This window comes from Branchiostoma belcheri, unplaced genomic scaffold (genome assembly GCF_001625305.1).
Source record: "Branchiostoma belcheri isolate BF01 breed outbred unplaced genomic scaffold, Haploidv18h27 scaffold21, whole genome shotgun sequence".
NCBI classification, from domain to species: domain Eukaryota; kingdom Metazoa; phylum Chordata; class Leptocardii; order Amphioxiformes; family Branchiostomatidae; genus Branchiostoma; species Branchiostoma belcheri.
Window position 1 is genome coordinate 2,784,414 of NW_017803602.1, and position 15,705 is coordinate 2,800,118.

At 43.4% G+C, this 15,705-nt stretch overlaps 1 protein-coding gene across 1 annotated transcript; it reads right to left on the reverse strand.

Annotated features, from left to right (window-relative positions):
• Positions 1-2,743: 2,743 nt before the first annotated feature.
• On the reverse strand, positions 2,744-11,205 carry LOC109469646. Its single transcript, XM_019768181.1, has 16 exons — positions 11,098-11,205; positions 9,718-9,892; positions 9,194-9,240; positions 8,453-8,720; positions 8,075-8,272; positions 7,651-7,848; positions 7,234-7,413; positions 6,903-7,103; positions 6,455-6,661; positions 5,924-6,124; positions 5,203-5,394; positions 4,858-5,034; positions 4,075-4,227; positions 3,530-3,736; positions 3,180-3,338; positions 2,744-2,985 (listed from the first exon to the last, which is right to left on the reverse strand). The coding sequence occupies exons 1-16, from the start codon at positions 11,203-11,205 to the stop codon at positions 2,804-2,806; spliced, it is 2,853 nt and encodes a 950-aa protein (XP_019623740.1). The 3' UTR covers positions 2,744-2,803.
• Between the last annotated feature and the right edge of the window lie 4,500 nt (positions 11,206-15,705).

Below are 15,705 nucleotides of genomic sequence, written 5' to 3' on the forward strand. Positions count from 1 at the left end.
TAATAATAATTGATGACTTCATTTCCGTTTATTACCACGACGATGCAAGCTGAATCCGACTAAGGACTGAAACCTTCTTGATCCGACCAATGAAAAGTCTGATCCCCAACAAACCTCTCAGTGACAAATGAAATAAGCCATGATATATAATCATGTCATCAGTGTGGCCCTGTCAACTAAAACAAGTGATTACTTATACATTGAATATTTCCCCATGTATCTTAGACGCAAATAACAGTGAATTTCAAAATATCAAAATTCCATGATGGCGATCATAAACAGAACAATAAGTAATAACTACATTACCAATAATTGACCTTGACCTTTGTTGTCCAATCCCCAACCTACCTACCAAATATCAACAATACATGCACCGCTCCCCATGCATGGTGCACGGTGTACCTAACGCATCCTTCTCGACGAAGTTGAGGTAATAAGTCAGTTGGAATGGAGGTCCCATCCGTGACGATTTTCTGGGATGTGGCGGTGTTTGGAACCGCTGCAGGCCGGGCACCTCAACCTCTTCTCTAGCCTTTCCGTTTTTCTTATAAAACAATGGTCGGGAGGTTTGACCATGGTTGGCTGGAATTCGACTATAAGTCAGCAGAACACCGGCTGAACAATCGGGAGTTAGTCAGCACTCGGCAGTGTTCGGTGCGTGTTTGGGAGTCAAATTTGACTCAAATTTAACTCAAATTCGTTTTGATTCGTATAGAAAGGTAGGCGTGGCCTAAATCTGACCTAGTGTTCCCGAGCGTCAGCCGAACCTGGCCGGCTGGTGTTCGGCAACAAATTTGGGGGGAAGTCGCGAATGTGTGACAGGAGCTCCAGGGTAAAACCTCATCTTCATAGTCAGCCCATCAAGCTAGTGGCTCCCTCCAACGAGCAAGGGTATATTGCACCGTCAAATAATCAGCATAATTTAGGCCATGTTGATTTGATTATATGGATGACATCCGCGCGCGCATGAATTTTCGGCCGTTTCAAAAAAAAAAAGTTTTTCAACCATACTGTAAATCGTGCAAAACAGTTGCTAAATAAGCAAAAATATACCATAAGTTGCAAGGAAAACATTTAGAAACGATACCAATGTCGTAGAATGCCAAAATCAAAGGAAAAAAGACAAAAATGTAAAGAAATGAATTCGAAGAGTAGATTATTTGCCATAACATATTCTGTGCCATTTGTTCAACCTTCATGACCACGTAGATTTCATAGTGAAAGCAACTTTTTTTTGCAAAACTTTTTTTTTTTATTCGCACGCGCGCATCAGTTTTGGGGTTCCCGGAGGATGTCATCCATATAATCAAATCAACATGGCCTTACAGCAATTTAACAGGAATATTGGGTCTATTTGGCAAGTGGATGAAAATTCAGCCGCTTTAGCTCAACAACTTCTTATTTGGCAAAACAGGATTGAAATTTGGACGTGGTAGCCGTTGACTGCGTGACAATTAACAGAAACTTTTGGACTGTTTTGCCCATTTTCGCGGGCGCGGCGGTCGGGAGCGGTACTGCAGATAAGTCTATGATAGGGAATGCAGCGGTGTGTGCAAAGCACTGAACAATTAGCGGCTGAACGTTGAGTTGAGGAATTAACGACATAAAGGTCTAAACTACTACAACAAGTGAAAAACAATGGATGCATGAGGCGTTCAAGATTTCTTTAGTTCATGTACAGTATTTGTATTCAAAATCACCACAGAAGAGTAGACAGGCTACAAGTATCAAATGTGATATTTTGTGACTCCATTTGAACTGATATTTCAGACAGTTCCGTTCGCATGATTTGATGGCACACTAAGTCAGACATTTCACTGATCAATGTGAATGCTTAATAGATGCAAAACTATGTACGATAGTGTTGTACATGATATGCCTTGATATTGTCACTTTCTTGCAAAATCATCAAGCTTGATAACATTGATTCAAATATTGACAGATTTTTCTCAGGTTATAATATCAATATTCATCTGATGCTAAATACATTTATTGCACCAATACACGTAGCATGCAAATGGTTGATTCAAGAAAACGAGTACGCACATGAAACATAAGGGACAAGTATAAAGTTAGAAAATCTGGACGACAAGTCACCATATATAACTTTACAATACTAAACGTTTAAAAGTGTTGAAAAACATGCTTTGATAAGACGTAGATGTGTCTCTATTGGAACTTGTCACATAACATTGGCGAACTATTACAACAATTCTAACCACATTTCGTATAGCCTCTTTCGTGAGTATATGTATTATGTTAACAAAATGTGTGCTGATTTTGCCGGGTATTGAATCCTTTTCCGATCACCTACTAATTATTAGTAAACATTTGTCGCAAAAAGGTGGTGGAAAAATGGAGGCTTCTGTCCAATCCATTCAAATTGCCTAATACAGCATGTTATCAGGCTTGATTTTTATTGCTAAATTGTAACCACGTAAAAGACCCAAAGGCAACTTCAAGCTTACGGGTGACATGAATAGGATTGAAACAGCTTTTCTCCCAAAGTCAGAAATGCCCGTGGCAAGCTCGACTCACTGAGAATGAGGACGAAATGACCTACTTTTCTCCTCTTTAGATTGTAAGATTAGAAACATTAGAAACATTATTGCATTTCGAAGTTGACCTTGTAATTCTACCCCAAACCCATTCAAACATTTTGAAAACACATTACTGCGTTTTTTTATTCAGTGGGACAGAGATATTAACACGGCCCTTGAGGAAATCAATGTCTATGCTGATTGCGTTGCGAGAAACAGCGTCTTTTGTGGTCTGATATTTAGACAGCGCTGATGTCGCAGAATCACGCGTTACGGCCGCCGATGTCGGGCAAGGGTTGGGCGAAGCCGCGTTCGGAGTTGGCGCTGCCTGCCCGGTGGGCCCAGGCCGACTTGGTGCCCTGGTAGTGGCGGGACGGGAACCACCTCTGGAAGGACGAGACGTACTCTGACTTTGGGAACGGCCTTTTGCCCTTTGAGTGGCGTCCTGTAGAAAAGACAAAAATTCGATACACATTAACAATTACCCCTTTGTATTCAGGCGGTAGAGTGGCTGTAAATATTGAGATGGATAAAGGATACGTTTTGAGAAAGGAAATGAAGAAAATGAGAAGATATGGGCGGCATTGAAGGAGACAAAAGGTATACAGGATATTGGGGGAGAATGGCCATATATCATACCCGCCTTCCATGGATCCGAGCCGCTCCCTTCCACATTGAACAGGCATCTGGCGTTGGGCAGGTCGACTGCTCGCCTCAGTCGGACAGCCTTGGTCAACGGGGCCTGTCGCGAAGGTTCGGGTAGAGGCACTGTGTCGTCCACGGCCGTCAGACCACCGCCTGTGCATGGAAGAGGTTAACTAATGTTATACTTAGTTAAAGGTAACACAACCGAACTCATATGTAGGTGAAGCTTATCGCTTTTTTTTCTCCTAGCTGAAAGTATAAAGGGAAAAACTGGCGTACCTTTCGTACCATACTTATCGTGCGACAGATAGTCATTTTGCTAGTGTAAATCGGGCCTAACTCACCAGCACTGCCGTATCTGCTCCGCCTCAGTCTAGAGCTGCTGTCCCTCGGCTTTCCCGCGGAGTCAAGCCTGGGCAGTTTGGACTCAGGGCTGCTTCTCCCGGCCGGAGGTCCCGTTACGTTATCGTTCATGGTCCTGAGGATGCCCCTGCCGCTGGAGGGTGGGCCGGAATACGACGTCGTCCATTTTGTTGGCGGCCGTTTAGCTCCTGTTGACACGCCAACGACGGTAAGTAGTTTGTCAGACCTTAAACTAGAGACTTTAAAAATTCCTGAAACATTCAAACGTTTAACCAAAATAACCCCACAAAGTAAAGATAGAATAAGTGGAATTACTATGAACAAATAAAAAGAGTAGCTGAGTGACATACACAGTAGTGTATGGCGGCTAACATATTACAGGACGTCGACAGGGGCACGTAAAGATACAAAAATGTTGTTGCTTCCAGGGTGACTATGAAGTCTGCCATTTCCAAAACATCCATTTTAACCTATTTGCCTGGTTGAGCGACATATGAAGTGCCATTGAGACGAGAAGCACACTTACCAGTTGCCGGCTGTGTTGGCCTGAGTGGCTCCAGGACAGGACGGCTGGTGTCCCTGCCATGTGCACTCCTCCCGGCCCATGCACGTGGTGTCACAGGCGGCACGGCTGCAGAACCACCCTGATGTGTAGGTTTGGTCTGCTCCTCCTCTACTACTGCAAGAATGAGATGTAGGTTAACCCAGAGGATTCGTAATTATGAAATTGACACATTTTTAACAATAAAATAGCGTTTAGAAATCTTCCCATGTCCTACTTCTTTTCAAACGTTTTACGTGATACCTAGTATTTATGCTGGCATGAATAGACCGCGACAGACAATTAGACTAGGCTATTAGCACATATCTCTGCATTATTAATGAGTTAAGGTCTACATTATGATTAATGGTATTCTAATGTGCTGTATTTTTTAAAGTTGACCTAGATGTGAATTTGGTTTGCATGTCAACTTTCAACTAAGAATCAACATATAAATGGTGCTTACATCAGACTCATCTTGTATTGATTTAAAAAAATATTAACAGGAGCGTTTTCAAGCAACGTCATGAGGACAATGACCTGAAGGCGGACACAGCTAGTTCCATTTCAATGAACAGTAGCTCAATATGTTTTCGAACACCTATAGACCATTTTACCCTCTGAAATAACCACAATCCCAAGTTTAGGATATCAGTAGAATACTTACGAACTTGCAGGTAGAATAGAAAAAGGCTATGTATACTTTAGCTGCAACCAATTCAAATACATGCCTGCTTTGGAATTTATTGAAATAGAAAATGGTCTCACCTGCTCCCCTGTTGTAGACATGTGTTTCTTGTCCCTGCTCCCGTGCAGTCTCTGGAGATGTTATAACGTTTTCCTTTCCTTCAGCAGTTTTGGTACTGCCCTCGCCAAGTTTCCCCTGTTCCTGGGTAGACCTCTCCATGTATCGAGGCGGTGGAACGGACTGAACTGTATTGAAAACTGTCGCGAAAAAAGTGGCCGCGTTATATAATTCAACAAGTACTAGTAATAACTTTTATCATTATAGTGATTTGAGTTTTATAATACATATGGCAAAAAGGGTGAAGATAGACCGTTTTCAAACCGAGCTAAATACTATAATACGGCGGCTTTAAAAAAAAAACTCACCCGCCCCGTTGTTGAAGTTTGTAGTCTCTGCTCCCCTCCAGTGAACGTGCTGACTCGGCGGCCGGACGTCGGCTTTGTTGTGTCCTTGGGTGGCGTCCACTCCGTCCTGTCCAGTCGCCCTGGGGTCAGGCTCACTGTTGTCCATATTTTTGCTGAATGTCGGCTGGGGAACGCTCGACACGACATGGAACACTGTCGAAATGAGAAGCAAAATGCATCAGGGCCCAACAATCATCCCTGAGTAGTGACGGGGGACGCTACAAACATCTCCTACATTTGATCCACCATTTACCATTTACGTTATATTCCTTGAGACAGACTGGTATCCTACAGTTGAAAACTTGGTGGCAATTGCAATATAATGATTATTATACTTGAAATCGTGTTTAGTGAGGTTAGGGCTTGCGATTTTTATGAAACAATGGCTATATCTTCCATACCATAAAATACATGCTACTGTACATGTATTTCCAATACAGCAATATCAGGAAATCACGAGCACCATGGTATGGATATGCACGTGTTAGCCTGGAATCCAGACTGTTGCCAGGGCGTACAAAATCAAAATGTGAAAAAGATCAAGTGTTTGCATTATCTACATTAAGTGGTGTTGTATATTTCTTCATAGAACCTCACAATGCCGAAGAAACTAATTAGCCTATACCTCCGAGAGAGACTAGTGACCAGGTTATAATCAAGTGAAAAGATCTATTATACTTACTGGCGCCCTTGTTGAAGTTGCCAGTCTCCGCACCCTTCCAGACGACAGGGGCCTGTGCTGGTTGGATGTCGGTCGCTGCTTCTTGCGTTTCCTGCTTGTAGCCACGATCACCGCCGGTCTGGTCTGGGTGTTTCGCGCTCTGAGGGTTGTCAGTTTCCCGCTGGAAATCCGGTTGTGGAACGGACTGAACAACGTGAAACACTGCGGATAAAGGAAACAATTTTAGATATGTGTAGTGTCATCTATTTAAACGCACAAACCATGACCGACAGACAGACAGACACACACATACACAGACACACACACAGAGGGAGAGAGAGAAGAAATAAAAGAAGACATATACATCAGAGAGCTTACAGCTATACCTGAATAGAGACGGGGATGCCACATACTTTGACTTTCTGCAACAATGATCCACTGCTCATCGAGTCAAATGAATTCATAATTACAGTGCCATAGAAACTAAGCCTGTAGCCCTGAGAGAGACTAGTGACCAGGTTATAATCAAGTGAAAAGATCATTTGTACTTACTGGCGCCCTTGTTGAAGTTGCCAGTCTCCGCACCCTTCCAGACGACAGGGGCCTGTGCTGGTTGGATGTCGGTCGCTGCTTCTTGCGTTTCCTGCCTGTATACGTAGCCACGATCACCGCCGGTCTGGTCTGGGTGTTTCGCGCTCTGAGGGTTGTCAGTTTCCCGCTGGAAATTCGGTTGTGGAACGGACTGAACAACGTGAAACACTGTGGGGAAAGGAAACAGTTTTAGAAATTATTTCTCTCTCTCTCACACACGCAATAAATGCCACAAACTTTATGCAACTAATGATCCAATGCTCATCGAGTCAAGTGTTTGCATTATCTACATTAAGTGGTGTTGCATATTCCTTCATAGAGCCTCACAATGCCGAAGAAACTAAGCCTATAGCTCCGAGAGAGACTAGTGGCCAGGTTATAATCAAGTGAAAAGATTTGTTATACTTACTGGCGCCCTTGTTGAAGTTGCCAGTCTCCGCACCCTTCCAGACGACAGGGGCCTGTGCTGGTTGGATGTCACCGAAGGCCTGTTGTGTTTCCTCCCTGTAGCCACGATCTCCGCCGGTCTGGTCTGGGTGTTTCGCGCTCTGAGGGTTGTCAGTTTCCCGCTGGAAATCCGGTTGTTTGACGGACTGAACAACGTGAAACACTGTGGGGAAAGGAAACAGTTTTAGAAATACACATGCATATAGAGATGTCTATTCAAGTACACAAACCAATATAAACAGACAGACAGACACACACACACACTCACAAATCCACTTATTACCAGCACTTACTTGCGCCTTTGTTGAAATTGGTGGTCTCAGAACCTCTCCATATTTTGGGTTCACCAGGTTCGTTTGTTTGCTGACCAGCTGTGTGATCGTCCCTGTCCTTAGGAGAGGCAGGTTTGGCCAGTTTGGTGTCTTCGGGCTGGTCAAACCTTGGCTGAGGAACTGATCTCACGACACCGAAAACTATGATGAAATGGGAAGGAAAGGATCGTCATGAAACAACTGTGGTAAACGTTTTGCAAGAGGAATAAAAGAAGACATCTACATCAGAGAAGTGCTGTTATATATTCATTCCTTCACAGATACTGGTGTCGTCCTGTCAAAAATCTATGTAACCGGTAGGTCTCATTTTCACGTCGTACTGGAAGTTATTGTGCTTCAGATTAAACCCTACCAACATTAGTGAACTTTCAATAATACCTGCTCCCCGGTTGAAGATGTCAGTCTCGCCAGGATTTCTCCATGGAGGAGGATCCAACGGTGCCGGTTCCTGATTAGCCGTCAGACCGTCATCCCTGTCCGCTGTCTGCCGCGGACTGGCCGACACGGCGCGCCGGGGAGACTCCGCCGCTGGGCGTTCGGACTTGGGCTGGGGAACAAACGGCACTACCCCGAAAACTGTTGGATGGAAAAGGGCAGACATTGCATATTAGCAACAATCACCACTACGACCTTCTTTTTTCGAGTTAATGCCCTGATCTGAACTGCATATGGTAGCATAAGATCTGCTCGGTTACTATAACCACCGAATAAACCACAACAGCAAGGTCAATGATATTACAGTCTCATGATAAATATCCAATACGGCATCTGATTCGCTGAGCATTATTCTTTCTCACGTTACCTGCGCCTCTGTTGAAGATGTCAGTCTCGCCAGGATTCCTCCATGGAGGGGGATCCAACGGTGCCGGTTCCTGATCAGCCGTCAGACCGTCATCCCTGTCCGCTGTCTGCCGCGGACTGGCCGACACGGCGCGCCGGGGAGACTCCGCCGCTGGGCGTTCGGACTTGGGCTGGGGAACGAATGGCACTACCCCGAAAACTGTGAGACGACAATATAGAGACATGTCGTGAATATCTACCCTTAGCCTTGTTGCCCTTCTTTATAACAATAGCTTTGACGGTATAAGAAAAATCAGTTATTATGTTTCACAGTCTCCAGCAAAAACAACAACAACACGCATGCAGTCCAAGAAAAGCTTATTGTCCCTTCAGTCTTTACCTGCGCGTTTGTTGAAGATGTCGGTCTCGCCAGGGGCCCTCCATGGACGAAGATCATCCCCAGCTTCAGCTGTATTGCCAGTTTCAGCAGGCGCACTTTCACGGGGAACCTGGTCTGCGTCGTTGCTCGCCGCCTGCCGTTGTGTGGAATCCATGGGAGGTTCGAACACAGGCTGTTGTTGGACAGGCGGCAGGGGTGCGTAGCTTGGGCTGACTCCGCCATTCCTTGTCACTGATTCCATCTTTTCATATTCCATGGACTGATGAAGCTATGTATAACACAGAACAAACAGACGTGGGTGAATGGGATGGAAATATTCAAATCGCGGTGAGATGAAAACACCCCAGATATCAACAGCAAGCGGTTCAGCACCATGGACAGGTCGGACATGCTACTGTACGCCAACCCTCATAACTCAGCAGGCTACTCTAAGACCACCGTATTAAAAATAAAGATGTTCTTCACGGCCTTCTCAAGAATGTTTTGAACACCCGATTGCTGAAGTGTACATACTTAGGGATTACCGACGCTGCTTTAATTTTCAATTCACCGTTTTTAATGTGGTAAATTCTTGGGAAAAATTATGAGTTGGCGTTAGATGTTACTGTGCAACAAATGGACGCACTCCGTCGCGTTCGTCCAATTTCTACCCTTTGACAAGTCTTAATAGAAGTCCCTGGATGTCCATGTCAGCATTTATTTGACCTTTATTATTACAAGTGTTGTGTGTTTTTTCCGTACCTTGTTGTCCTGTTGAAGAAAGGCACTCCCTGAGGTGTCCGGTCTCGCTGTGAGGAGGGAAACACGAAGGTCACTTCACTAGTCATGCCGCTTATCAACGGGTGAATAATTAATGAGGTCGGCTATCAAAGGTTAAGATTGGATTAACGATGTCCTTTGCATGGAAGCGTCCTTTGTAGGTGGGGTACTTTAACGTTTATGTACGCGTGACTTGCAGTCATCATGATTAGTCATCATACTTCCGTCTTCAAACAATGTTTCTTCTCCAGCGTCAGACATGTTCATCACATTTTTACAAACAAAAGTACACCGTAGCAGATGGATATTTCAAAAGAAAAGTATATACCACGGATCCGAATAATACAGAAACTTGTTGAAATGAAAGGAATGAAATGAAATGTTTTGATATTTAATGGTAACTGATAGATATTGAAATATTATTCTCACTAGAATCAAAGTTTGCATCTTAAAATGTTCATAAATGGTATGATACTACACAAACTGAGTCGCGCCTTCTGTCTTACCGCTGTTGATTGGTTCCAGACTAGTACTGTGCCATCGTGTTGTTGATGTTAGCTCTGGACCAGGCAGTGTTCGTCTGTGGTGCATCTGCGTGGAGGCCGGCAGGGCGGCGTCAACTTGTATTCCACTGTCGGCAGAGTTAGCTCGGCTTCGGGCCCACTTCGGTAGGTCGGCAGACTGTGGGAGAAAGTTTCATATACGAATGTAAACGAGAAGAGAGTTTTGGCAGTCAAGCATGAAAAACAAGCCTGCAGTTCCACAGGAAGCCATTAGAGTTTCCAGCATAAAAACTACTCGCGATCATGCATATGGCAAGTTCAGAACCTGAGATACTACAATTGGAAGTATACAAAGCCGATATGAAATGCATTTGTTTTGTCAAAATCTACTCACAAGCCAAATATCTTCTACGAGCACAGCCTTTCCTCCTCAAAGGTAATTACGTGTACTAACGTTTACATTGTTGGACGTCGCTGTGGAATAGTCAATAGTATTCTAATTGCAATATTCTCAAATTTTCCCTCATTCTTCCCCCGTTGTCCCTGGATTGTTGACGTGACACCCGGGAGTAATGCTTACAACATGACACGTTGTTCAGGGCCTTAATTGCATTCCCGTGAGTTTGGTCGCCTAGCAACGCCCCATTGTTGTCCCCCGCCTACGGGTTGGAGTCTCGTTACCAACATTCTCATCATCACACAAAGGTAGGTTTGAAAATGATGGTAACGTTGAATATACATATATTATTAGTATAGATTCCATACATTGCCCAAAACAAGAATATGGACAGTGGAACAATAGCAACAGGCGATTGAAAGGAAAACAGTGGACAATGTAACTATAGCAACGCTATAGCAACTCAACTGGTACTCTTCGCTTGAAAACTAATGACCATTTCAGATTCAAGAAATACATTTGTAGTTTTAAATCATTGAGGAAAATAGTATGTATGAAAAAACCTCAAATGTGTCGTTTTTACACATGGTGTAAGTGTAATGATATCCAACGCATCAGGTAGTTGAATAGAACAAGTTGATACAAGTTGAATAAAAAAGGAACTGACGGCCGGCTAAGATGCATGAACGGAGAAAAATGCTTTACACCACCTTTGAAGTGCTACTGGGGCACAACAAAAAAAGAGGTTTCTAACAATAATATCCTTGAGCTTAAGGAACACATTTCGCAGAGGGCAAAAGCGTTTATACTTTTGGCAGTCTGTTGTCTGGTCCATTTCAGCATAAAGAATTATAGCAATGACCAAGAAGCTGACTCTTAGAGTCTACTTGAAAAACACAGAAGCTTCAAAGGGAGATTTTTTAAATATGAAAAACATGGAAGCTTCCAGAAGAGGATTTATCTGATATTTGAGTGGAGAACCTTACCGATGACAGTCTCCTAGTGGCGGCAGGTGTCAACATGTGGTGTATGACGGGCCTGGGTGGGCCCATCCCCGGGAACGGGTTGTAACCGCTTCTCGCTGTACCGAACATGACCGATGACTTCTCTCAGTTCACAGTCACAGAGAGGATAGGGCAAAGAAACAGACAATGTTCCCTTCCAAAGTCGGTCTCTGTCTGACGTACACCCACTGTTGGTCTGGACAAGGTGGCTCTGACCGTCGCCCTTAAATGCACATTTGTGTTGACAGTTGGTCTCCTTGGTACCCAATTTTCCCACCGCACGTACGTGGAGGGGACAAGGATTAAAATTTGATGGCAACCGGCGGGACTCATGAATATTTCACGACCAAAGTTCCTTTAAGGATAGGCGACAGCCTGTTGGCAGCCAAGGCCACGTGATGGTCGCGAGGACAGCGTTTTGTTCTGATCGACTAGGCCGGCTATTCTAAGTTGATTGCTCCCAACCTACACGGGAAAGACAAGTTCTCAACCCAACTTTACCCTTTTCTTACTTATTCTTATTTTTGGTTATTGACATTTCCGGCTCAATGAATACTAGTTTGTATAATAGATGTGCCTGTAGACTGCAAAGAACAAAATGATTTGTTTCTTTTTGAACTACAATAGAATACATTACACTATGTCTATATGAGTAATGTTAAAAAATGAAATGCGAAATTATGACAGTTAGAGAATCTCTTCTGTGTGTATATTGTAATATTTATCATCATGATCGTACGGAACAGAATGTCGTAAAAAATATGAGAGAGTCATAAGTACTAAATAGGTGTCCAAAATGTCGCTTATGCAGTGCTATAGAACAGCGAACTGACTTAGACTTTGAAAATTGGTCCTTCCTATTTCACGGATGACGTGTCACCTTGGATCAAATTGTGCTCCTCATTATTTATGAATATCAATTTCTGCGTCTTGTAGGTCCTTACAAACGGATGACGACGGTCACGTGGTTGCGTTGTCATTAGACTTGTCGCTATAGCAACGCCAGGAGTGGCTTTGAGTTGATATCACAACACAACAGGTCATATGTATCTATCACTACCACGTAATAACTGGTGGGTGGCTTGGTCACAGTGCGGTATCTATCTGTCATCTTCCCTTTCAGCGACATGTAACAAGCTTATCTTTTTATGGTTACACTAGGCCTGCATCAGCATTTGTTGTGGTGTGTTTCGTGGCAAAAATGTAGCCGATTTTTTTGTATTGATATTTACCATTGGTAAATATAACAAATAAATGCATAAATAAGCTAAGAAATATAAGAATACACTTGTTGTATTTACAATGTCATGTAGTTGAAATTGTTTGTAGATCTTGTTAATTAAAGGCCCGAGATAAGACTCTTTTCTGCTTTTCTTGCCGTGTCTCAAGTCCCATACCCATGACAACGTAACTTTATGTGTCACCTTTGTTTGTGTCTGTTGAAAGACCTCACAATTAGATAAAACTAAGCTTGTATTGTAGCATCTCCTACAGGTAGTTACCTTGGGAGCAAATCACGTAACCTGCTGTCCTCTAACACAAGTAGATGTTTATCCTCCAGCAGAGTTGCGTCTATTGTTTGTGTTTCAGCCACTCAAATGCTATAACACATCCCTGCCATATATCTGAAACTTTAGTGTGCCAGTTTCCGCTCTTAGTTCACCCTTATTGGACCTGTCTATCCCCCTCATGGCGAAAATTACGACGTTCTACGTCTCCTCTTGTTCTTGAGAAGACACTGTGCAACAACCCTCTGTTGGAGTAAGACGCCATCGTTCCTTCATTCTATGACCTTACAGGTGTGCTAGATCATTATACACCTACCACCTCTGACAGGTGTGAATATTGTTCGATCGACTTTTGACAACGCCATGATGATTCCCCTTTGTCCAGTAAAGCCGTTACAATACGATGTTTATTAACACATGACAAGACGTTTGCCCAACTAACCAAAAACCCCACTACAATAGAATGTACTTCTGAATTATTCAGGACGATTTTTGGGTGACTGGAAGTGGCTTTTACGGCGTGGCCCAAAGGCAGGATGCTCGGCAGAGTGGAAACGGTCTCCTGGGGACGCCGTCAACCGTGCAATTTACGGTGCCTCCGATGAAAAGGATGGCATTCTTCTGTTTTATTGCTTTATACAGGCGAGCGATGTCACCTGTATATTACACCGCGTGCACTCTGGTGTCTAATGTCGTGTCAGTGATGGTTTGCAGTGATGAAACGTCACCTGGGAGATGACACTTTGCGGGTTGAATGACAACCGTGTCTACATGTACAACTTGGCTGTCAACATCTGTTATCTATCACCATAGCAACTGGTATTTGACCTGCTTTTGTGTATTTTCCTTTGCCAAAAAGGTTATGTTTTCCGTGGAACTGCAGTAGAACCGGTTTTCGTGTCTCATGTTATGAGCCGCTAGCGCTCCTGCTGAATACCAGTAGTGAAAGCCGGTCTTGATGCTAGCCTAGGATGAAGATGTGTGTGGATATCCGCACCTGTGGAAATAATACCCCACAGGGTATTAGTCAGTCAGGGCCTATGGTCACGGATTAAAAAATGCCTTAACATTGTGGACATGAGTAAAAACAATCAAGAATATTGGCCTTTACGAAATATTTGTTCCATTCAACTTTAATGTCCAAGTGTAAATACAACAACTAACAACAACAACAACAAGAATGACTGAATACCGACAAAAAAAACTCAAGTCTAAAACTGCGCCCATGTTTTTTTTTTGCTAAGTAAAATTGTAGGGAAAGATAGGAAGTACCTAAAGACTTTTATTTCTGGGAATATTGTTAGAACAATAGCCAATGCTTTTCAGTGAGAGTGGACAGCATAACTTCAGAAGGCGTGTGTTGAGGAGTCAGCAAAAAAGGTAACATTCAATTATGGACTAGCTTGCGGATTTCGATGGTATTGTGTCAGTTTTTGATATCTCATGTTATAGCTCGTTCTGGACATGTTACGGTCATGGTTTTGGAGTGGCAGCTAACTCTCTTGGTCTCAGAAAGATACATGATCCTTTTCAAAAAAAATTGCAGGTTGTTTGTAGCATTGTCGCTACGTTGAACACCTCTGCGCAGCCACCGCCACTTCCTGTGGCGTGGCGATCACAGTGGGAGCTGCCACAAAAGCGACCTTTGGCGGCGTGGCCGGTCCCGCAGAACCAGACACAGCGACGTCTGGCGGCACAGCCTGTTCAGCAGGTGACGTCATAGCAGCAGGTGCTCCATCCTGAACGGACTCCACTACCGTGGAAGGTGACCAAGGATGCCGTGGAGGATCTTAATAAGGAGAATAAAAGAGAGACATCAGCTTCCCTGGTGTTTTGTTCTATTCACAACAATTTACCTTTCTGTTAAATTCCACAAGGCATTTTACTATGTCATTTTATGTGAAGTAACAATGGAAAACTATTTATGGGTTCACCACACCACGAAGTGGTGTGGTGAAACCATATTGCTTTTTCTGATGTTTCTTCTCCTCCTTCTCCTCCTTCTCCTTCTCCTGCCATTTTTTAAATGGATTCAGCTTCTTCATTTTAGGGCCTAAGGTCCTGAAATTTGGTATGGAGGTACAGTGGGCAAATACCCCTAGGCGTTTTTTAAATTATTGTGATACAGGCTTTTAGAATGGTTTTATTTGAGTTTTTTGGCTGTATTATAGCTAATGTATTACTGTGTTAGTGTGCCATGTTTACCACGTCTGGGCATGAGTCATTACAATGGAATGCAGGGCATCAACCAATACGCATGCAGCTTTCCTCTATACTTCTTGCTGATTGGCTGTTGGAATTTAACTTGATTAACACCTGCACACTGAGCATTTCCACCTGCTCAGAGCATTTCTTGCTGATTGGCTGTTGGGATTTAACTTGATTAACACCTGCACAGAGTATTTCCATACTGACAGTATGTCTTTATTCAAGTGTTTTGGTAGGTATTTCAAGCTTTTCTGCTCCAGCATTGGAATGCGGGGCATGAAGGTTTTTTTTTATTTTGAAAATCAACAGTTTGCATTATGCAATTAAAAATCCTAACCAATAAAGTAGGGAATAGCTATCCAACTGTTGTTTTAGTTGTATGTTACTTCATATTATAGTTATATCAATGTAAATCATTGTTTTCCCTTGTGTTTCTCATTCTTTCCCTGCCATGTGGTAAAATGTGGTGAACCCATCGCTGTATTTGCTCCAAAGCAAATATTGGCCTTTCTAGTTATATCCAGGGTCTGTTTCATGTATTTACTTTCTATCAGTCTTGCCGCGCGAACTCACACAACCACTCTGTTCAGACCAAGGAGGTTAAATACCTCCTTGTTCAGGCTAACATTTAAAAGCGATTTTGGATGTCAATGAACAGTACATCTATGAAGCCTTGTAAATGGCTCCCCATTTTAGCACAAAGGCCTTGGGAGCTCACAGAGGTTGGGTGCCGACTAAAAAGTAGCTTTCTGAAGATGCAAAATTCAGTTTGACTTACTCTTTGCTCTCTCGACCAGTCTCATCTGGAACCAGTGCTGTCGGTAGAAGGGGGAGGGCACCCACTTGAATCGCGAGTCATACTCTGTACTTCCAG